The sequence below is a fragment of the Leucoraja erinacea genome, chromosome 1, assembly GCF_028641065.1.
Source record: "Leucoraja erinacea ecotype New England chromosome 1, Leri_hhj_1, whole genome shotgun sequence".
In the NCBI taxonomy this organism is placed as follows: Eukaryota; Metazoa; Chordata; class Chondrichthyes; order Rajiformes; family Rajidae; genus Leucoraja; species Leucoraja erinaceus.
This window is the reverse complement of record NC_073377.1, coordinates 123,940,231-123,963,326: the sequence shown is the minus strand read 5'-3', so window position 1 is coordinate 123,963,326 and position 23,096 is coordinate 123,940,231. Positions and strand designations below refer to the sequence as shown.

The 23,096-nt window shown below is 48.7% G+C and overlaps 1 protein-coding gene across 1 annotated transcript in view; it reads right to left on the bottom strand.

Moving 5' to 3' along the window:
• The window catches only part of LOC129701584 (serine/threonine-protein kinase 32B-like), a 276,952-nt gene that overhangs the window by 30,230 nt on the left and 223,626 nt on the right, over window positions 1-23,096 (bottom strand). Inside the window, 1 exon segment of the mRNA XM_055642860.1 lies at window positions 844-947. Coding sequence (XP_055498835.1) covers window positions 844-947 — 104 coding nt within the window.

The window sequence follows — 23,096 nt, the reverse complement described above, 5'->3', positions numbered from 1 at the left end:
TCTCAGTTAACTCCACAAGGCCTGAATAGAGTAGATGTGGAGAGGATGTTTCCACTAGTGGGAGAGTCGAGGACCAGAAGTCACAGCCTCAGAATTAAAGGACGTTCCTTTAGGAAGGAGATGAGGAGGACATTTGTTTGTCAGAGGGTGGCGAATCTGTGGAATTTATTGCCGTCAATGGATATTTTTAAGGCAGAGATAGATATAGTTTCTTGATTAGTGCATGTATCAGTTATGAGGAGCAGGCAGGAGAATGGAGTTGAGAGGGAAAGATAGATCAGCCATGATTGAATGGCAGAGTAGAGTTGATGGGCCGAATGGCCTAATTCTGCTCTTATCAGCTATGAACATGAATTCCTTCCTTGGACGCCGCAGAATCCCAATTCTTGTGAGGAACTATTCTTCGATTAAAACACTTAAATTGATGATAATTGCGGGTGATGTAATCAGTCAAAAGATTGATAGTTATCCCGTTCATGTCATGGTGTGAACGAGCAAAGATCATTCATGAGACAACAAACGTACTCTTATTTCCCCTCTTTTAGGTATAAATGGGGATATTCTAGATCATGATTTTATTATGACATTTATGAACCACACAGAACATTCTTCCATTTTTTATTTGTTAAAATGTGGCATTATAACTACTGGATGTGATGTATTTTTATGGGTGACATGTAAAAGCTGATTTAAAGTGGTCATAAAATTTGAATGATGTTTCTATGTAATGTTCATATTTCAACCACAAGTTAATTCACTCTCCATTGTTAGGATCCAATACCAGTTATGTGAAACAAGCATTAGTTACATGAAAACCTATGAGTACGAAACTGTACACCTTACCCAGCCCCGCAACAGTTCATAAGCTGTTATTCCCAAGGACCACCAATCCACTGGATATGAGTATCCAGGGCCTCCTTCCAAAAAGGACTGAAAAACTTCAGGAGCTAAAGAAAAGCAAATGAGAACAAAATTAGTCACAGTTATTTTCATCCAAAATAAAGTTTTCAATAATGAACAGTGATCATGAAAATATGCGGCATATTCATAATGTAGCAAAGAGTTTTATTCCTTTATTTTTGTTTAATTTCAAGAAAATACAAGTTCCTTACTGGACAACGTAAAGAATAGTCTTACTCATACAAAGACACAGAGTGCTGGAGTAACACAGCGGGTCAGGCAGCACCATTGGAGAATATGGCTGTTGTACTTCGTGTCCAGTATCTGTTATACCATTATTATGACCACAAGTACACGTATTTAGGGGTTTGAAGCTGAGCATAAATCAAGGCTCTGTTTATTTCGCGGCCATGTGGAACCAGAGTGCCCTGCCCATTTTACGTCATTCCCACATATACATGTTGCTACGCGGGCAAACAAAGTAGTCCTTGTGATATAACAAAGTAGTCCTTGCAATATCACAACACCCCCCCTAGTCTTACATAAAATGATAAAATCTGCTTAACAAACAAAACTCTACACACAATTGCTTTTTATAAACACCAAAATTCTTCAATAGTAATAATTATCAACAGTAATGTGCAGGTTTCCTATTAACACGTCCTGAACGTGTCACATATTCTCCATCAGCATTATCTGCCAGTCGTTCCTCCTCTTTATATTTGGTCTCAGTCCTGTTGCTGTCTGGAGTGACGCAGTAAGGACCAAAACCTGGTTCCTCCAGTGGAGGAACATCTCTCAACTTGAAGAGATGGCCTAATCAGTTTGACAGGATTGGCAATTTCAAGGAGCCAGCCACCCTTCATCTCAAGGAGAAGGCCACACCACACATAGATGCACCAAGGAAATGGAGTGTCCATATCAGAGACAGGTTGCGGACCGAGTTGGATAAAATGGAGGATGATGGAATCATGAGAAAAGTAACTCACCATATGGACTGGTGCAGTTCAATAACAACCTCCGTTAAGAAAGATGGATCAATCAGGGTATGCCTAGACCCAAAACGTTTGAATACAAGTCTCAAACGCTGCCCACACAAGATCCAAACCCTTGAAGAAATCAATCCAGCTTTTGCCAATGGGAAATTTTTCACCAAACTTGATGCAAAAGTGGGTTATTGGTCCATCCGGCTTGATGAGGCAAGCCAGGAACTTACCACGTTCCGGACACCTTTTGGCAGGTATTGCTACAGAAGGTTACCTTTCGGCTTGTCGGTGAGCCAGGATATATTCCAGCAACATATGGACACAATCATTGAGCAGGTTCCTGGATGCATCTGCATTGCAGATGATATTGTCGTAGTGGGATCCACGGAACGAGAACATGCCAGTAATCTGAAGAAGCTGTTGGAGACAGCGTCCCAGGAAGTTTACAACAGTGCAAAGTGCGTAGTGAAGGCTAAGTCCATCAACTTCTTCTGGTCAATCGATTCAGGCACAGGCATCAGACCAGATCTTTTAAGGTGAAGGACATTTGCATGATGCCAACATCGCAGGACAAAGAAGATCTGTACCGGTTCCTGGGGATGATTAATTTTTTTGTCGCCCTACATCCCAAACTATGCTAACCAGGCCGCTATCTTGAGGGATTTACTGATGAAAGATGTCCTATTCTTGTGGCAAGAAGACCACCAGATGGCATTCTGCAACCCGAAGGGCAGCATACAAGAGGAATCTGTACTCCACTACTATCACCCCGATGCTCCTGTCACCCTCAAGGTAGATGCGTCATTGAAAGGAGTAGGAGCATGACTTTCGCAGGAAGGACTTCATGCTTCATGCCAGTCCAACTACTCCAATATTGAACGCGAGACTCCTGCCTTAGTCTTTGGAATCACAAAGTTTCATACGTACCTATTTGGGCGAGATTTAAAGTGCGGACAGATCACAAACCTCTTGTCATTATCTGTGGCAAACTACTCACAAGTATCCCACCGCTGCCACCATGTTGTACTTCATGGACCTGTATCTGTTATACCATTGTTATGACTCTGGAATGACCACAAGTACACGTATTGAGGGGTTTGAAGCTGAGCATAAATCAAGGCTCTGTTTATTTCACGGCCATCTGGAACCAGTGCCTTGCCCATATTACGTCCTTCCCACATATACATCTTGCTACACGGGCAAACAAAGTAGTCCTTGTGATATAACAAAGTAGTCCTTGCAATATCACAACAATGGCTAATTTTGGGTCAGGATCCTTATTCAGACCTTTTATAATGTTACTAGACCAAGTGCAGACCCGTTGGGTCTGTTTCTCCAACGCGCGTTGCGGGGGGGGGGGGGGGGGGGGGGGGGGGGCGATGGGCTGCGGCATCACACTCACATTAACCACCCCCCAAACACACAGGTTGGGGGAGGGGGGGGAGAGGGAGACGGGGGGGGGAGAGGGGAAGGGGGGAGAGAGAGGGGAAAGAGTGGGGGAGGAAGAGTGGGAGGGGGAGGGGGGAGAGAAGTGGAAGAGTGGGGAAGGGAAGGGGGTGGGGGAGAGAGGGATGGGGTGAGAGGAGGAGGGGGAGGGGGAAAGAGAGGAGATAGAGATGGAGGGGGAGGGAGAGGGAGGGGGAGAGGGGAGGGGAGAGAGGGATGAGGAGGGGGGGGGATAGGTGTGGGAGAGGGGATGGAGGGATGGGGAGGGAAGGGAGGAGAGGGAGAAGGGGTAGGGGAGGGAGGGGTAAGAGTGTGGAGGGAGGGGGGGAGGGGGGGGGGGGGATGGGGGGGGGGAGGGGGGGGGAAGGGGGATGGGGGAGAGGGGGGGTGGGGAGGAGGAGAGGGGGGAGAGAGGGGGGGAGGGGGAGGGGGAGAGGAGAGGTGAGGGGGAGGGGATGGGGGGTGGGAAGGGAGGGAGGGAAGATGGGGGGAGGGGAGGGAGGGGTAAGAGTGTGGAGGGAGGGGGAGAGTGGTGGGGGAGGGGGGGGGGAGAGAGAGGAAAGGGGGGGGGGGGGGGAGGAAAGGGGGTTGGGGAAATGGGGGGGGGGGGAGAGAGGGAAGGGGGAAAGGGGGTGGGAGAGGGAAGGGGAGGAGAGAGGGATGGGGGGGGGGAGGTGAGGGGTGAGGAGAGGGAGGGAGAGAGGGGTGAGGGAGAGGGATGGAGAGGGGGTGGGGAGAGGGAGATGGAGAGGGGGAGAGAGGGATTGGGGAAGGGATGGGGGGGGGAGGAGGGGTGGGGGGGGAGGGAGAGGGAAGGAGGAGAGGGTGGAGGGAGGGGGGGAGGGGTGGAGGGGAGATAGGGGAAATAGGGGGGAGGGAGGGAGTGGAAGGGGGATAGGTTGGGACAGGGGGGAAGGGGAGGTGGATTCCTTTCACCCCCAATCCTCATTCTCTATTCCCACACACGAGATGGGAGAGCTTCGAAAACAGGGGGCGGGGAGGGGGGGGAGGGGGAAGGGGAAGGTGCAAAGGCAGGAGTAAATGAGGTTATCCATTCCGATTTTGGACATCTGTGAGCATTGGGCATTGTGACATCAAACGATGGAACGTTCGCCAGATTCTATGGGTGAGAAGCCAGTTTTCTTTTGAAATTTTGGGGGGGGGGAGGCTGAAGGAGAAGGGGGGATTTTATTAAAAAAATGTGTACATAAACACGACAAAATTTAATAAGGAGTGGATAGTGTAATGGAAAACGGTTTCCCCAATGGCGAGAATGCGGGGGGGGGGGGGGGGGGGGGGGGGGGGGGGGGGAAGGCAGAAAACATTCAAACCAACTACCCCCCAAACACACAGGTGGGGGAGGAGGGGAGAAGGGGGGGGAGGCGAGAGGGGAGAGAGAGAGAAGGGGGAGGGGAGGGGAGAGGGGGAGGAAGAAGAAAAGGTGGGGGAGGAGAGATTCGGAGGGTGAGAGGGGGGGGGGGGGAGGGGGGGGAGGGAGAGAGAGGGAGGGAGGGGGGGAGAGAGGGGGGGAGAGGGGGAAGGGGGGTGGGAGGGAGAGAGAGGGGGAGTGGTGCAGGGAGGAGAGAGGGGAAGGGGGGGGTGGGGGGGGGGATGGGAGGTGAGAGGGGGGAGGAGAGGGAGGGGAGAAAGTGGAGGAGGGGAAGGAGGGGAAGGGGAAGAGAGAGAGAAGGGGGAAGGGGAGGAGAGAGAGGGTGTGTGGGAGGGGAGAGAGGTAGGGGAGGGGAAGGGGGGGGGGAGAGAGGGGAGGGGGAAGGGGGAGAGGGGGAGGAGGGGGGAGGGAGGGAGGAAGAAGGAGGAGGGAGAGGGGGGAAGAAGGTGGAGGGAGGGGGAGAGTGATAAGAAGGCGGGGGAAGAGTGGGGGAGGGGAGGGGGGGGGGGGAGAGGAGAGGGGGGAAAGGTGGTGAGGGAGGGGGGGGATAAGAGTGCGGGGAAAGAAGGAGCAGGGCAAGGGAGGGGAAGGGGGAAGAGGTGAGAGAGGGGAGGGGGGGGAGAGGGTGGGAGGAGGAGAGGGTTGAGGGGGAGAGAGGGGTGGGGGTTGGCATGGGAGGGAGGGGGGAGGAGAACCAGAGGGGAGGGGTGAAAAAGAGGGGGAGGAAGAGAGGGGGGAAAAGGGAGGAGGAGAGAGGGGGAGCAGGAGGGGGTGAAGAGAGTGGGGGAGGGGGGGAAGAGGGGGGGGGGGGGGAGGGGAAGGGAGGAGAGAGGGAGGGGGGTTAGGATGGAGGGAGGGAGGGGGGAGAGGAGGAGAGAGTGGAAGTGGGGGGGAGGGGTAGGGGGTGAGGAGGGGGGGGAAGAGTGTGGAGGGGAGGGGGAGAGAGGGGAGAATGAGAGTGGGGGGGGGGAGGAGAGGGAAGTAGGAGGGTGGGAGAGAAGGGAAGAGGGAGAGGGAGGAGGGGAGGAGGGAGGGAGGGGTGGAGAGAGGGGGAGAGAAAGGGAGAGAAATGGGGAGGGAGGGAGAGAGAGGGGGAAGGGGGGGGGATTGGAGGAAGGGGGCGAGAGGGAGAGAAAGGGAAGGAAAAAAGGGGAGTGGTGGAAGAGGAGAGGGGACAGAAGGGTAGGGGGGAAGAGAGATGGGGGGAGAGAGGGGAGGGCGAGAGGGGAGGGAGGGGGAGAGAGATAGGGGAGGGAGGGAGAGGGAGGGAGAGGAGGGAGACAGAGTTAGAGGGGAGAGTTAGAGGGAGACAGAGTTAGAGGGGGAGGAGGGAGAGAGAGGAGGGAGAGGAAGGAGGAGGAGAGAGGGGAGTGGGAGGGGGTGGATAGAGGGTGGGGGAAGGGGGAGAAAGGGTGGGGGGGGAGAGAGGGGAGGGGGGGGGAGGATGGGGGAAGGGAGGAGGGAAAAGGGGGAACAGTGTGGAGGGAGGGGGAAAGATAGGGGTAGAGGTGAGAGAGGGGGAAGAGTGTGGGAGGGAGGGGGGAGAGCAGAGAGAGGGGGAGAGGAGGAGTGGGGAGGGGGAGGGAAGGGAGGAGGGAGAGAGAGAGGGGGTGGGGAGATGAGAGGGGAGGGGGAGGGGGATGGGGGGGGGTGGGAAGAATGGGGGAGGGAGAGGGAGAGGGTAGGGGGGGGGGGGTGGTGGAAATGGGAGAGGAGAAGGAGGGGGAGAGGGGTAAGGGGAGTGGTGGAAGGGAGGGTGGACAAGAGGGGGTAGGGGAAAGGGGTGTGAGGGAGAGAGGGGAGGGAGGAGGAAGAAATGGAGGGGAGTGGGGGAGAGGGGTGGGGGGGGGAAGGGGGAGAGAAGGGGGAAGAGAGGGGAGGGAGGGGAAGAGGGGACAGGGGGGGGGGGGAAGATGGGAGGGGGGTTGGGGATAGAGGAAGGGGGGGGGGGGGAGAGAGGGGAAGAGAGGGGGGGAGGAGGAGGGGGGGGAGAGAGGGGGGAGGAGAGGGAAAAAGATAGAAACATATAAATTAGGGGCAGGAGTAGGCCATTCGGCCCTTCGAGCCTGCACCACCATTCAATATGAGCATGGCTGATCATCCAACTCAGTAACCTGTACCTGCCTTCTCTCCATACCCCCTGATCCCTTTAGCCACAAGAATCCACATCTAGACTCCCTCTTAAAGGAGGGAGGGGGGAGAGGTGTAGGAGGGGTGGTAGAAAAAGGGAGCAAGGGGAGGGGAGAGGGGAGGGGGAAGGGGTGGGGGGGGGGGTAGAGGGGGAGGGAGGGGGGAGAGAGGGGAGGGGGGAAAATTGGGGGATGAGAGGGAAGGGGGGGGAAGGTAAGGGGGAGAAAAGTGGAAGTGGGGAGGCAGGGGTAGAGGGTGTGGTGGGGAGGAGAGGGACAGAGGGGGTAGGGGGAAGGGGGGGGGGGGGAGAGAAGCAAGGGATGGGGTAGAGACGGAAGGGGGGTGGGGGAGGAAGGGGTGGGGGAGGGAGGAGGAGGGGGGGTGGGAGTGGGAGAGGGGGTGGAGGAGGGAGATGGAGAGGGGAGGAGAGAGGGGGGGATGGGGGGGGAGGAGAGGGGAGGGGGAGGGGGAGAGAGAGGTGCGGGGAGAGGGGAGGGAGGTGAGGAGGGAGATGGGGTAGGGGGTAGAGGGGGAGGAGGAGTGTGGATGGAGGGGGGGAAATAGTGGGATGGGGGGAGGGGGTTGGAGAGAGGAGGGAAGGGTGGGGGGAGGAAGTGGGGGGGTGGGGGGGAATGGGGTTGGGGGAGAGAGGGAAGGGGAGGGGGGGGGGGAGGGAAAAGGGGAGAGGGGAGGGGGTGGGGGAGAGGGGTGGGGTGCGAGAGCAGGGGGAGGAGAGGTAGAGGGGTGTGGAGAGGGAGATGAGAAGGGGAAGAGAGAGGGAGGGGATGGGGAGGGAGAGGGGGAGAGAGGGATGGGTGAGTGGGAGAGAGGGAGGGGAGGGGAGGGGAGGGGAGAGTGTGGGGGGAGGGGGGAGGAGGAGGGAGATGGGGTAGGGGGGGGAGGCAGAAGAGTGTGGAGGGAGGGAGAGGGAGGGGGGGGGAGAGAGGGGAAATAGTGGGGAGGGAGAGTGGAAGGGGGAGGGGGAGGGACAGTCCATCAGTTCCCCGTTCCCTATCACCCCTAATCCTCTTTCTCTATTCCCACACACGTGATAACGTGCTTCGACACAGGCAGAGGGGGTGGGGGGGACTGGCTGAGGCTGGGGCTGCTGCACAGGCATATGTAAATGGCTCCATTCTGATTGGACATCTGTGAGCATTGGGCATTGTGACATCACATGATGGAACGTTCACCAACATTCTATGGGTGAGAAGCCAGTTTTTAGGGGGGGGGGGGGGGGGGGGGGGGGGGGGGGGGGGGGGGGGGAGGGGGTGGGGGGGGGGGGGGGGGGGCGGTGGGGGGGGGGGGGGGGGGGGGGGGAGGGGGGGGGGGGGGGGGGGGGGGGGGGGGGGGGGCTGAGGGGGGGGGGGGGGGGGGGGGGGGGGGGGGGGGGGGGGGGGGGGGGGGGGGGGGGGGGGGGGGGGGGAGGGGGGGGGGTGGGGGGGGGGGGGGGGGGGGGGGGGGGGGGGGGGGGGGGGGCCCCTTATCCTTAATGGGGGGGGGGGGGGGGGGGGGGGGGAGGGGAGAAGGATTTGATAAAAAAGTGTGTATATAAACACGACAAAATTTAATCAGGAGTGGATACTTGGAATGAAAAGTGAAATCTCTACCGTAATGGAAATAATTCTGCATCTGGTGTTGGCATAGCAACAAATTAATGGCTGGCAGCCACAAGACAGACAGACAGACAGACAGACAGACAGACAGACAGACAGACAGACAGACAGACAGGACAGACAGACAGACAGACAGACAGACAGACACACACACACAGTTTTAAATATAGACTAGACCAAGTGCAGACCTGTTGGGGTCTGTGTCCCCCACGTGCGTTTGTGGGGGGGGGGGGGGTGGGTGAGAAGAGCGGAGGGAGGGGAGAGGGGGAGGAGGAAATGGGAGAGATTTGGGAGGGAGAGCAGAGCGGGGTAGGGGGAGTGAGAGGGGGATGGGTAAGGGGGAGGGGAGGAGGGCGGGAGGAGAATGGGGAGGGCAGGAAGGGGGGGGTGAGGGGGTGTTCTCCAGGGATGCTGCCAGTTACTCCAGCACTCCGCTTATTTGTTTTGAAACCCAACATCTGCAGTTCCTTGTTTCTGCAGTCTTACTCATGCACTCACATTTTTTGATCACATTTGATCACATTTTAATGATGTTGGGAAGTTTTTGTCACGACTATAAAATACATTGCTTTTTCATATTTAATTTAGAATTATTTTATAAATTATTTAAACACTTAACAAAGCGAATTGAATTCTTGTGAATGTGAAATATAATGCAGAATTTTAACATTGGCTGTTTTCTGCCAAATTTCCCGGTCCTTTAAGCTCTCCAGCCTGTCAAGCTGCCCACCTCCTCCTGGTGTTTAGTATAGTGTAGTTAGTTTATTGTCATGTGTACCAAGGTACATTGAAAAGCTTTTTTTTGATGCATTCTATCCAGTCAGCGGAAAGACTATATATGATTTGAACCAAACCGTCCACAGTGTAGAGATACAGGATAAAGGGAATAAAATATAAAGGATGTTGTAAACTCAGCCCCGACAACAGCTCGTAGTGATGCACTGAAGCCACTGAGGCACTATAGCCTCTTCTTACCTGAGAGCATGAATATCAAACTGAAATTTCTAAAAGGAAACCACAGTGGACCAAGAAACAGGGTTGGGATTAGAATATTACTTTGGACCTTGGCAGTAGATATTGTGGGAATATGGGATAGACAAAAAAAGTTGGAGTAACTCAGCGGGTCAGGCAGCATCTCTGGAGAAAAGGAATAGGTGACGTTTTGGGACAAGAACCTTCTTCAGACTCTTCTTGTCGACCCTTTTCTCCAGAGATGCTGCCCAACCCGCTGAGTTTCTCCAGCTTTTTGTGTCTATCTTCGATTTAAACCAGCATCTGCAGTTTCTTCCTACACATTGTGAGAATATGGGACCGTGTATTAGGCTTAAGCTAGACATTTCAGGTAAGTGTTTGGCTGCCAGGGATGAGGAATAGGCATGCTGGGCAGGTTCTTCTCTCCTTCATTTAGAATTACTGAAGCCAATTATTAAAGCTCCACTATAGCCATAGTCATCCTCAGTTGATGGAGTGCAGATGGGGCACTCAAAGCAGGGAGCGATATGAAATCAGCTTGTGTAGTACATTTAAGCTGCCAACAAAAACATCAGAGTAATGAAGGCTGTTCATTTTGGAATGTGTACAGAACCTTCTCCAAATCAATTCTGACAGTCATATTGTATGTGCATCTTTATTCCCAAGACTGACTACTACTCATCACTCCTCATTAAGAAACATTTGATCCCACCATAAATCTTAATAAAAGTCTTTATTTTCTAGTGCGTTTTGTAAGGCATCCATCACCTCTATTTAATACACATACTGACACAAACCAATTGCATAACTTTTACATACCACATTGGAATATATTTACCTGGCATTTGATAGATTAATAAAAAATCAGGACAATTGTAATTAAAGCCATAAGATAATGAGAATTAATTTTCTGTCCACTATCCAAACTATTGGCTTGATTAGAATTTATCTTTTTCTGTAAAAATACAAGCCAACATTTGCTTCAGTTCTGTTTGGAAGTTGTCCATTCACCAAGTATAATTTTCTGGCACCAAATTCCCAAGATTGATACAGAAACTGAGTGGGGCTAGTAGAGCTCCTGCCTCACAGCGCCAGAGACCTGCGTTCGATCCTGACCTTGGGTGCTGTCTGTGTGGAGTTTGCACATTCTCCCTGGTGACCATGCAGTTTTCCTCAGGGTGCTCTGGTTTCCTCCCACCTCACAAAGACGTGTGGGTTTGTAGGTTAACTGGCCTCTGCAAATGTGCAAGAAGTGGATGTGAGAGTGGGATAACATGGAACTAGTCTAAAAAGGAGACCGATGGTCAGTGTGGAATCGGTGAGCCAATGGGCCTTCTTCCATGCTGTATTTCTAAACTAAAGTAAACAAAACTTGTTGGCATCTGCTGAATTAGCCAGCCTAACTCTGCTAATTCATCATCAATCGTAAAAGCATTTCCTGTCATACAAGATAGTTAGTACATTGTCGGGGAAAGATTGAATTATTCATTAATACTGAAAATAAATCATATGCCGCTATGGACTTGCCAAGTTGTTTACCAATATCATTAATGCTGACATCCTGGCTTGGAGCCAACAACAGAAGTCTGTGATTGCAGACCATAGCTAATCTCTGCAAAATATAAATGGTTATGCTTTAGCACACTCCCCCAATGACTGCTCCAGGAGGGACATACATTTTAACTCTTGATAGACACTTTCCTTCAGATGTGTTTTTTTTTGTTTACAGCCACAGTTGATTGATTGAACGATACAATATGGAATCAGACCCTTTGGGCCACCGATTCCATGCTGATCATCAATTTCCTGTTCACACTAGTTCTACATTATCCCACTTTCAGATCTACTCCCCGCACACTTGGAGCTATTTACAGAGGTTCATTAACCTACAAAACCGCGTATCTCTGGGATGTAGGGGAAAACCAGAGAACTCGGAAGAAACCCACATGGTTACAGGGAGACCGTGCAAACTTGACACAGACAACATCCGAGGTCTGGATCGACCCTGGGTCTCTAGTGTTGTGATGCAGCAGCTCTATCCAGCTGCTCCGCTAATGAAGATATGAAGTATAATGGACAATGTCAGTTAGTTACACCATAAACATCCTGAACAGGAGATCCTCGCGTAAAGTATGTTATACTAAACACCTACTTTAGGCTTAGAAAAGGAGCAAAGTGATTTTTAATTTCCACCTCCAAGGACTTTTAGATGTAAAATTGTAACCCACAATCATCTACATAAGCCCTTAGAAAAATAAAATGTTATTCACCTCACAGGTGGCAAATATTTTGAAAAGTTAGCATTGTACCCAAGTAATATTTTATACATTGCTTTGATTCCTACCACTTAAAAATCAATAGGACCAAAAAATAATCTTAGACATGTACTGAGTTCAATTTACAAACATGAGTACATTGCAAGGCAAAATATGTGTAAATAAGATTGCTAATTGTCTGTGGAGAAATGTTCCAAATTTAATTTTTGAAATAACATGGAATCCGTGACCAATATATTGCAATTTTATGGATGAGTCCATCTTTTGGAAATCAACTTGTTGCTGCAAAATTTCATTACGATGAAAGTAAACTCATTTGAATTATAATTTAAATATATTTGCATAAAGCAAAGCAGCAGAGGAATACATTACTGCCAGATTGTGAAGAAGGTAAATGAAGCATGAAGACGATGCCAAATGCATAAGTCACTATTCAGTGCATGCTCAGTCAATCAAAATTGATTGGTATTGGACTCACTAGAGAAGCAAAGTTGTTCGTTTTCTTCTCTTTTTCAAAAGTAGCCGAGCTAATTTTATATGTAAAAGAAAACACTGCCGACTTCCTCTGTTATATCAATAGAAATAATCATGACGATAGTTTCAACCATCTATTGGATTAAATCAGAATAACTGGTTTCAGTTGAGGTATCTGAACCAAGCTGCCTGCCAGAAAATGGTGACCAGTCAAAAGTCTTACAAAAAATTTGGTTTCACCGGCTGTTAGTGCAGTAAAATATCAGATTTGACATCTAGGGCTCAAAGTTGATGGAAGTTGTGAAAGTGGCTAAAATGCAGCAGAGCGTTGAGTGTATGGAATGCTCTAGATATGATAGTGGCATTTGTGAGGCTTTGAGAATAGGCATATGTATATGCAGAGAATGGAGCGGTTTGGGCAGTACAGTGGTGCAGCAGTAGGGTTGCTATCTTACAGCATCAGAGACCATGGTTCAATCCTGACTACGGGTGCGGTCTGTAGAGAGTTTGTATGTTCACCCTGTGACCGCGTGGGTTTTCACCAGATGCTCCAGCTTCCTCCCACACTCCAAAGACATATTGGTTTGTAGATTAATTGGCTTCTGTAAATTGTAAATTATCCCTAGTATGTGTAGGATAGTACTGGATGTCCGCTGGTCGGCGTGGACTCAGTGGGTCAAAGGGCCTGTTTCCACACTGTATCTCTAATGTCTAAATTCTAAAGGATCATGTGCAAGCAGAGGAGATTAGTCTAACTCGGCATCATGTTCGGCACGGACATTGTGGGCTGAAGGGTCTGTTTCTGTGCAGTACTGTTCTGGGTTCTATGTCGTGGAACAACATTTGAGTGGCTTACACCCAGAAATAAGCAACAACATTGTCCTATGTGTTTCCCAGGGGACCTCAAATAATTGTGCAGTTCCCCATAATCTGATGGGCAGAAAGCAAAGGCTGCCATTATAAATGATACGTGTTCTGTGTCTACAATGGCGTTGTCAAATGCTGAAGGGGAGAAGTATTTTTTTTAGTTTAGAAGTGTGTTGTTGAAACTTCCAAACTCAAGTTTAAGTATTCACAGGGTTACATCCTTCATGGTTGTTGCATCCTCCTTCCATCAACGTTTGCAGTTTAAAAAAAAATCATGTACTTCAATGCTCAATGCTGTGATCTCAGCTTCAGTGATCAATTCACGCATCTCAATGGCCTGAGCAACTCACTCCAGAAGCTGCATTAGATTGCATGGCACACATCGTCCTCCACATCTTCCCTCACTTCCCTTGACAGCCTTTTATGCTGCTCTGTGGCTGTTGTGGGAATGGGTCCTTTAAACTGTGATGACCTTCAAATACACAGCAGTCACAATAACACTCCGTAACTCCTGCTGGGGAGCATACAGGTTATTGTTTAGTGTATTATGAAATTCAGGCCCATCTTTTCAGGGACTTTCAGGCTTTACTGCTGTTTCAAACAGAATTGTTATGATTTCTTGCAATGGACCTGAGTAGACAATAACATTAAATGTGGCAATGGTTTAGTGCATCAGAAATAACTTTAGTTTAGTTTAGTTTAGTTTAATTTATTTATTTTTATTTTTATTTTTATTTGAAGTACAATAATGTGGCACCATAGATACCTGGTATATATTGACATGTTACAATTCATGTATAGCTTTAAAAAAAAATTTTAACAACAAAAAGGAGACAGAAAAAGAATAGAAAAGAAATAGCGAAGTGTGTGATATCAGAAAATGGGAAAAGGAAAATGAGAAAAGAAAGAAAATGAAGAGAAAAGAAGCAGAGGTAGAAAGCAGAAGAATAATGGAGAGATTGCTATTTGTTATTCTTGACCATCATTCAGCCAGTCCTGAAATGGATCATTTCCACGTTTGTGTTGCACCATATGCTTGTAAGAAGTCGACAAATGGAGACCAAATCCTTAGGAATTGGTCTACTTTGTCTGTTAGGAGGAATTGCATTTCTTCAAGATGTAAGGTTTCCAACATGTTTGAAATCCACATTTTAAGCGTTGGCATCGATGTATTTTTCCAAAATGTCAACATAAGTTTTTTTGCCGTTATTAAATCATAATTAAGGAAAGATTTTTGAAACATATTCAATTTATTCTCGTCTTCCAGTAATCCAAATATGATCAATTCAGTGTTAGGATCAAGTTTTATCTTAAGTAATTTTGTGAAAATGTCAAAAATTTTGCTCCAAAATTTGTGTAATTTTATACAAGAAACAAAAGAGTGTGTTATAGTGGCAGGTACACAAAAATTGTGGAGAAACTCAGCGGGTGCAGCAGCATCTATGGAGTGAAGGAAATAGGTAACGTTTCGGGCCGAAACCCTTCTTCAGACTGATAGGGGGTGGCAGGGATAAGGAAGGAAAAAGGAGGAGGAGGAGCCCGAGGGCTGGGGGATGGGAGGAGACAGCCCGAGGGCTGAGGAAGGGGAGGAGACAGCAAGGGCTAACGAAATTGGGAGAATTCAATGTTCATGCCCGCAGGATGCAGACTCCCCAAGCAGAATATGAGGTGCTGTTCCTCCAATTTCCGGTGTTGCCCACTCTGAGAATGGAGGAGACCCTGGACAGAGAGGTCGGATTGGGAATGGGAGGGGGAGTTGAAGTGCTGAGCCACTGGGAGGTCAGGGAGGTTCTAGTGTTATGTAATAGTGGCATTCTGAGATAAACATTTATCTCAAATTGGGGAAGTATTTGGGTAGAATTTGTGCAATCTAGTTTTCGAATAATATAATCTGTGTAGAATTTTACATTGAATTGAATTATGTCTTGCATTAATCGAACATTTATGTATATACTAGACTAAGTGGGTCCCAGCATCACACAGGAGCTCTGGTCATCCAACGCAATATTCCACCTCTCCACCAATTCTAATGTTGGGGGGGGGGGGGTTTCTGGAGCGCTAGTATGGGTGTTGTGGGCTGAAGGGACTGGTTTCCAGAGGGCTAGTATGCAAATTGTGCGCCAAATGGATTCTTGGGCTGGCATCTCAGTCAATCATGCCTATTGTGCTGGCAACTCACTCACTCACGGCTGGTGGGCTGGTAGTTGACTCACGGCTAATCCTTGATTAGGAGGGGGACTGAGTAAGATGGCCAAAAATCACAGCCGTAAGTGGTAGCGTTTTATCTAAAATCAATATACAGTGCAAACAGGAAGTAAGTGCATTTACAGTAGTGCCTTTTAGCTTGAGCCCAAAGCACCCAAGCTACCATTTGCAGTAAGTAGTACCTTTCAACTTCAAGCCAATGCACCCAAGACACCATTTGCAGCAAGTAGTGGCTTTCAACTTCATGCCACCATTTGCAGTAAGTGGTGTCTTTCAACTTCAAGCCAATGCACCCACACCACCATTTGCAGTAAGTAGTGGCTTTCAACTTAAAACCACACCCAAGCCACACCCAAGCCACCATTAGCAGTAAGAGGTGCCTTTCAACTTCAAGTCAAAGCAACCAAGCCACCATTAGAAGTAAATAGTGCCTTTCAACTTCATGCCAAAGCACCCAAGCCACCATTTGCAGTAAGTAGTGCCTTTCAACTTCATGCCACCATTTGCAGTAAGTAATGCCTTTCAACTTTCAAGCCATTGCACCCAAGGCCCCCATTTGCAGTAAGTAGTGTCTTTCAACTTCAAGCCACACCCAAGCCATCATTTGCAGGAAGTAGTGCCTTTCAACTTCAAGTCAAAGCTCCCAAGCCACCATTTGCAGTAAGTATTGCCTTTCAACTTCAAGCAAAAGCAACTAATCCACCATTTGCAGTAAGTAGTGCCTTTCAACTTCATGCCACCATTTGCAGTAAGTGGTGTCTTTCAACTTCAAGCCACACCCAAGCCACCATTTGCAGTAAATAGTGGGGGGGGGAGCATTGGCAAGCATTTTAGAACCAATAGACATTTTTTTTGCAAGCTTTAGAACCGATAGACATATTTTTGCAAGCTTTAGAACCAATAGACTTATTTTTGCAAGCTTAGAACCAATAGACATATTTTTGCAAGCTTTAGAACCAATAGACATATTTTTGCAAGCTTTAGAACCAATAGATATTTTTGCAAGCTTTAGAACCAATAGACATTATTTTTGCAAGCTTTAGAACCATTAGACATATTTTTGCAAGCTTTAGAACCAATAGACATATTTTTGAAAGCTTAGAACCAATAGACACTTTTTTTTGCAAGCTTTAGAACCAATAGACATTTTTTGCAAGCTTTAGAACCAATATGCACTTTTTTTTGCATGCTTTAGAACCAATAGACACATTCTGCAAGCATTTTAGAACCAATAAGGGCACTTACATTTGAGTGTACATGTGTGCAGTGTTATTCACAGCTCAGAGAAAAGTGACCCTCCGCCTTACTCCATCTTCAAGAGGTTGTGTGGCACACCACTTCCTGATTTTATAGTCCCTCCCCCTCCCTCCAGCAGGGGCAGCAGAGAGAATGGGGAATTTTGTAAAAACATTAATATCTCTGTCAATTTTCATTGACGGGAAAAATCCTCGGCACACGTGTGGCGGAGGAGGGCTCTGAGCGAGGTGGCCAAAAATGATGGCCGTAGGTCGCGGCGTACTCTCGGAAATCGCAGCAGAGAAAGCCAAAACTGGTCAAGAACAGACTTTTAGTAATATAGATATCAAGTGTTTTTCCCACGTTTCTTTTAGTTTATTATTGTCACATATACCGAGGCACAGTGAAAAGCTTTTTTGTTGCGTGCTATAAGACTATGAATGATTAATCAAGCTGTCCATAGTGCAGATGCGGGGTAAACATTAGTTTAATGCAAGATAAAGTCCAATAAATATATTGATTAAAGATGTCTCCAATGAGAATGGTTAGAGCATGAATTTTACATTCAGGAAGGGGAACATTTACAAATCCTAAAATAACAAAGATACAATCCACTATTTTTCTCTCTTAAACTCAGTGAATTTCTCTTTCAGATTACTTATTCTGAATCTAGATATTCATTTTTGCAAAGCACGGAAATGGAAGAAGAAGCGCAGGGGAAATATCTTCAGAAAATAAAACATTTAAATTTAAGATAGGCTATTGAAATACCAATTACTAAAGTGATATATCCATAATCTGGAATATCTGATGACTTTCAGTAGCAATCATAACAGCAGGCGTTGGATCTTCTTTGCCTGAATATGTTAGGTTTGACTTTCTAGTGGAGGCATTTATAGACGGTGACCTCAAGAGATGTTTTGGTCTTCTTGTCTGAAAAAACAATTTATTTCTACATTTTCAAAGTTATTTTTATGCAATTGATCTATCTGTGCAGTTTTTATTTTTGAAGTGATTTTCAGATTTTCAGATAGATCTAAGCAACACTGCCAATATTTATTGGTATCTGTAGTTATCCCTTAAATGTTGGCAATGGGCCTCTTTCTTGAGCTAGTTTATTATCTGTTAGGTAGAGGATTACAGTAAGGGATAGTACTATTTTTTAAAGTTTGGATATTGAGGCTTGAGCCCTGGAACCCAGTCTAACACTTTGGTGGAGGAGTGGTGGATTGCAAAAGTATTGGACCTGCAATTGTTTAGATGAAATACACTTGACAGCTTTCTCAGTTAGATTTAAGAGACAAAATGGACAAATGATAAAATGAATAATACTACATGATAAAGGGATACCAGTGATAAAGATAAAGATTGATCTTAAAGAAATGTAACATCAATCTTCAGATGCAGGTAAATGGGACTATCTCAGATAGACATCCCTGTGGGCATGGGAAAGTTGGGTCAAAGGGCCTGATTGCATGTCATATAACTCAACAACTCGAATCATTGCCAGCTCCTACAGTCTGGGAAGAGTGGGAACAGTAGCTGTGATCTCAGTGATGAGCTTAATATCATACCTGGAAGTCTATTAATCGGAAGTTGAGATTCTTTTCATTCAAATACTGTTGTGCTTCATTGGAGTGTAAATAGGAGAGAGCTACCTCTATCTCACTCTGATCTTAGTTTAGTTTAGTTTAGTTTAGTATAGTTTAGTTTGAAGATGCATTGTGGAAACAGGCCCTACTGAGTCTGTGCCAACCTATGATCAAACAAACATTAGTTCTACCCTAAACATTAGAGACAAACCAACATTTAAGGTACAGGGTATTATTTCAGAACTTTTCTTGGAAATGGAAGACGTTCAGAAGTGATGCATAAATGCTATGGAGTCAAAATTGAAATTGGTGCTGCTGGTTCACCATTGGATGTATAATTTACTCTTTCATCTTAAACATACAGCTTGAAGGCTTTTTTGTGTAGGGAAGAACTGCAGTTGCTGACTTAAATCGAAGGTAGACACAAAATGCTGGAGTAATTCAGCGGGACAGGCAGCATCTCTGGAGAGAAGGAATGGGTAACGTTTCGTGTTGAGATCGTGTTCTTCAGACTGATGTCAGGGGAAAGGGCGGGACATAGTTAAAATGTAGTCAGAGACAGTAAGACTGGTGGGAGAATTGGGAAGGGGGATGGGATGGAGAGAGAGGGAAAACAAGGGCTGTTTGAAGTTAGATAAGTCAATGTTCATACCACCACTGGTGTAAGCTACCCAAGCGAAAGATGAGGTGCTGTTTCTCCAATTTGCGCTGAGCCTCACTCTGCCAATGGAGGAGGCCCAGGCCAGAAAGGTCAGATTAGGAATGGGAGGGAGAGTACAAGTGCTGAGCAACCGGGAGATCAGGTAGGTTAAGGCGGACTGAACGGAGGTGTTCAGTGAAACGATCGCCGAGCCTGTCCAGAGATGCTGCCTGTCCCGCTGAGTTACTCCAGCATTTGTGTCCACCTTCGCTTGAAGGCATATATCCAGATTACTGAAAGATAGTAAAGTCAAGAATATACATGATACTGATTTAGTCTGCATAGTGAATTGGTGAGTGACTATATCATGACAAGAACCAATAGATGCCAGGGGCAGAACCTTTGACATTATCCAATCCCCAGGTTCAAGTGATCAAGAGGAATGTGCATTCCATGTTGATAGCTTGAAAAATATCCCTGCTGCTGTTGCTGGACACCTACCTCTCTACGCTTGCCTCAAAATGAATTCTTCCCAATATTGTTCTCCATCGGCATTAACGCCAGCTATGCAAGGGAACGCTGGCTCTGCAAGTGTCTGTTAAAATGTCAATGCACTGTGTAATATTCTGGTTTGAACCCTAATTTCCCTTCCATCCAAAGATAAAGGTCTGCCTTACTTTACCATTGCAAAATCCTACAAACTCTGCACTATGAAAACAATTTGAAAATACTCTTCAGCTAACCTGGATTTGTTCTCATTGATTGTTTTACTTGTGCATAATTTACTATAAAACTGGTCTCTGCCACAAAAATGATAATTTAACTAAAATCCAACCTAACACTTGAATTCCTAAAGGTTACATTCAGCAGTCTCAAACTTCACTATGCGATCACACATGACAATTCCAAAACATAGGTTTTCTATTTCATGGTATCAAGGCATCCATCATTTTTTTAAGTAATTTCCCACTTTTCAGCTAAATCTGCTTAATGAATCATTTCTACCTCACTGAAGTTTTAAATATGATTGTGGCGTGTTCCCTACTTTCCCCAGCCTCCACCATACTTATACTTTCACTGGTGGGTCTTGTATCAAATTCAATGCATTCATTTGCCTGAGTCCAGCTCTAATCTGCAGTCTGGTGTGTTTATATAAATTTGACTTTCACATTGTCAAGCCATCGTGATGTGACGATGTAAGATCAGCATGCAAAGAGTCGCCATGCTTCAGCGTCATCTTGTTGTTACCTGTTTATTGTTGCCTGTTGTATTTTGGTCATAGAGTCAGAGTCATACAGCGTGGAAACAGGCCCTTCGGCTCCACTTACCCACACCGACCAACATGTCCCATCTATATCGACCATCATGTCCCATCTATACCGACCAACGTCCCACCGGCCTGCATTTTAGTCCATATCCCTCCAAACATATCCTATCCATGTATTGTTAAAATGTTTTTTAAACATTGTAATGGTACCCCCCTCAACCACATCCTCTGGCAAACCGTTCCATGTACTTCATCTCCTTTGATTTTCAAAGATACTAATGCTTTGATCAAAAAACAGTGCTGGAGAAACTCGGAGCCTTACCAACGGCTTGCCTGGCGACCAGGAGACCAGTGGCTGAATCTGAACCCAACGGCTGTAACCTCAACACCATATGCCGCTGCGGCGGGGCCCGCTCCCCTCGCTTTCCCCCGCAACCGGGGCCCAAGCCATCTTCCCCCCACGCCACCCCCGCTGGGCCCACGCCACCCCCGTTGGGCCCACGCCACCCACGCTGGGCCCACGCCACCCCCGCTGGGCCTACGCCACCCCCACAATGACCCCCAAAACATAGGTTTTCTTGGCTAATGCCACCCCACTTTTTACCCCCGCTTTGCCCACGCCACCCCTGCTGAGCCCGACTGGGCCCAAGCCACCCCGTTGGGCTCACGCCACCCCCACTGGGCCCACGCCACCCCCAGCTGGGCTCACGCCACCCCCGCTGGGCCCACGCCACCCCCACTGGGCTCATGCCACCCAAACAGCTGGGCCCAAGCCACCCCCGCTGGGCCCAAGCCACCCCCGCTGGGCCCAAGCCACCCCGCTGAACCCCAAGCCACCCCCACATCCTCTGGGCCCAAGCTTCATCCCTTTGCCAAAGATACTAATGCTTTGATCAAAAAACAGTGCTGGAGAAACTGGAGCCTTTACCACGGCTTGCCTGGCGACCAGGAGACCCCCACTGGGCCCATGCCACCCTGCTGGCGCCCGCTGGGCCCATGCCACCCCCACTAAACCGCCCAAGCCACCCCCCCACGCTGGGCCCACGCCACCATCGCTGCCCCCGCTGGGCCCATGCCACCCCGCTGGGCCACACACCACCCCGCTGGGCACACACCACCCCCGCTGGGCACAAGCCACCCCCGCTGGGCCCATGCCGCCCCTGCCCCTGGGGGCCCATGCCACCCCTGCTGGGCCCACGCCACCCCCGCTGGGCCCATGCCACCCCCGCTGGGCCCACGCCACCCCGCTGGGCCCACGCCACCCCCACTAGCCCCAGCCAGCCCCCTGCTGGACACACCACCCCCGCTGGGCACAAGCCACCCCCGCTGGGCCCAAGCCACCCCCGCTGGGCAAACACCACCCCCGCTGGGTCCACACCCCCCACGCTGGGCCCACAACACCCCCGCTGGGCCACACCCCCCCCGCTGCTGGGCATACCCCAGCCCCGCTGGGCACCACACCAGCCCCGCTGCGCCCAAGCCACCCCCACTGGGCCCAAGCCACCCCCGCTGGGCCCAAGCCACCCCTGCTGGGCCCACACCACCCCCGCACTGGGCCCACTCCACACTGGGCCCAAGCCACCCCTGCTGGGCCCATGCCACCTTCATCTTCGTCCCCCCCACAAGAAAGAGGGGGGGATGTGGGAGGGGGAGAGAGAGAGGGGAAGGGAGGGGAGAGAGAGATGGGAGAGGGAAGAGGGAAAGGGAGATTATCTTTAGTGAGATTGCAAAATTAAGGTAGGTTTTAGAGCTATTATATTTTCTCTTCCATATAAATAATTTTAAACAATATCAAACAATTGGATCTGCTTTCTTTTCCTTAATAATAATAATAATACTGAAAAATATGAATTCCATAGTTTGTGACATAAATATACATTTAAATGGGATCATTATATACAGATGTAACATTTCCATTTCGAGATCGGGGGAGGGGGGGGGGGACAAATATGCGTCAAGCCGATAGCCTAATCGTTAAAGAGTTAAAAGATAGCCTAATCGATAAAGTGCTGAGAAGAGGAATCGGAGCTTCCAAGGAAAGGTACTCTGAGAAGTTGAGGAGCAAGTTCTCAGCTAGTGACTCTGACGAACTACCTGAATGAGTTTTATTGCAGGTTTGAAAATCAGAAACGTAACCCTGGTACCCCCTCTCCAACAAACATAGCCAGACCCCAGTCTGCAAAGAATGGACCCTGCACCCACTCCTTCCCATTCACCACCTCACACCTACTTAAGGCAAGACTCCAGTAATGAAAAGAGTGGTCCCTTTCCCACCCCAACCAACACTTCACACCCAATTACTCATTTTTAACCAGTACCTGCAAAGATGCACTGTCCCTGCCTGCTTCAAAGTCTCCACTATTGTCCCTGTACCCAAAAAGGTAAGGATTACTGGTCTTAATGACGACAGGCTTGTCGCACTGACCTCTGTAGTCATGGAGACCGTTGAAAGGCTTGTGCTGGCCAAGCTGAAAAATATCACAATCCCTCTGCTGGACCATCTGCATTTTGCATATTGGGCCAATAGATCTGTGGATGATGCAGTCAATCTGGGCCTACACTTCATCCTCCAACACCTAGACCGCCAGGGAACCAATGCGAGGATCTTGTTTTATTGATTTTAGCTCTGCATTCAACACCATTGTGCCAGAGCTACTACGCTCCAAACTTTCTGAGTTGACTGTGCCTGAACCTTCTGTCGGTGGATCACCAGCTTTCTGACAGACAGGAAGCAGCATGTGAGACGGGAAAGCCCATCTCGGACCCGCAAATGCTCAGCATAGGAGCACCGCAAGATGCGTACTGTCCCCTCTTCTACTCTCGCCACATCAATGACTGCATCTCCACAGAGACCTGTGTCAAGCTTCTCAAGTTTGCGGATGACACAACCCTGATTGGACTGATCCAGGATGGGGATCTTTGTATTCTTTTCAATTTGACATCTTTCCTATAACATGGTGCCCAGAACTGAACACAATATTCTAAATGCGGTCTCACCAATGTCTTATACAACTGCAACATGACCTCACAACTTCTATACTCAATACTCTGACTGATGAAGGCCAAAATATGTTTTGACCACCTGATATACCTGCAACA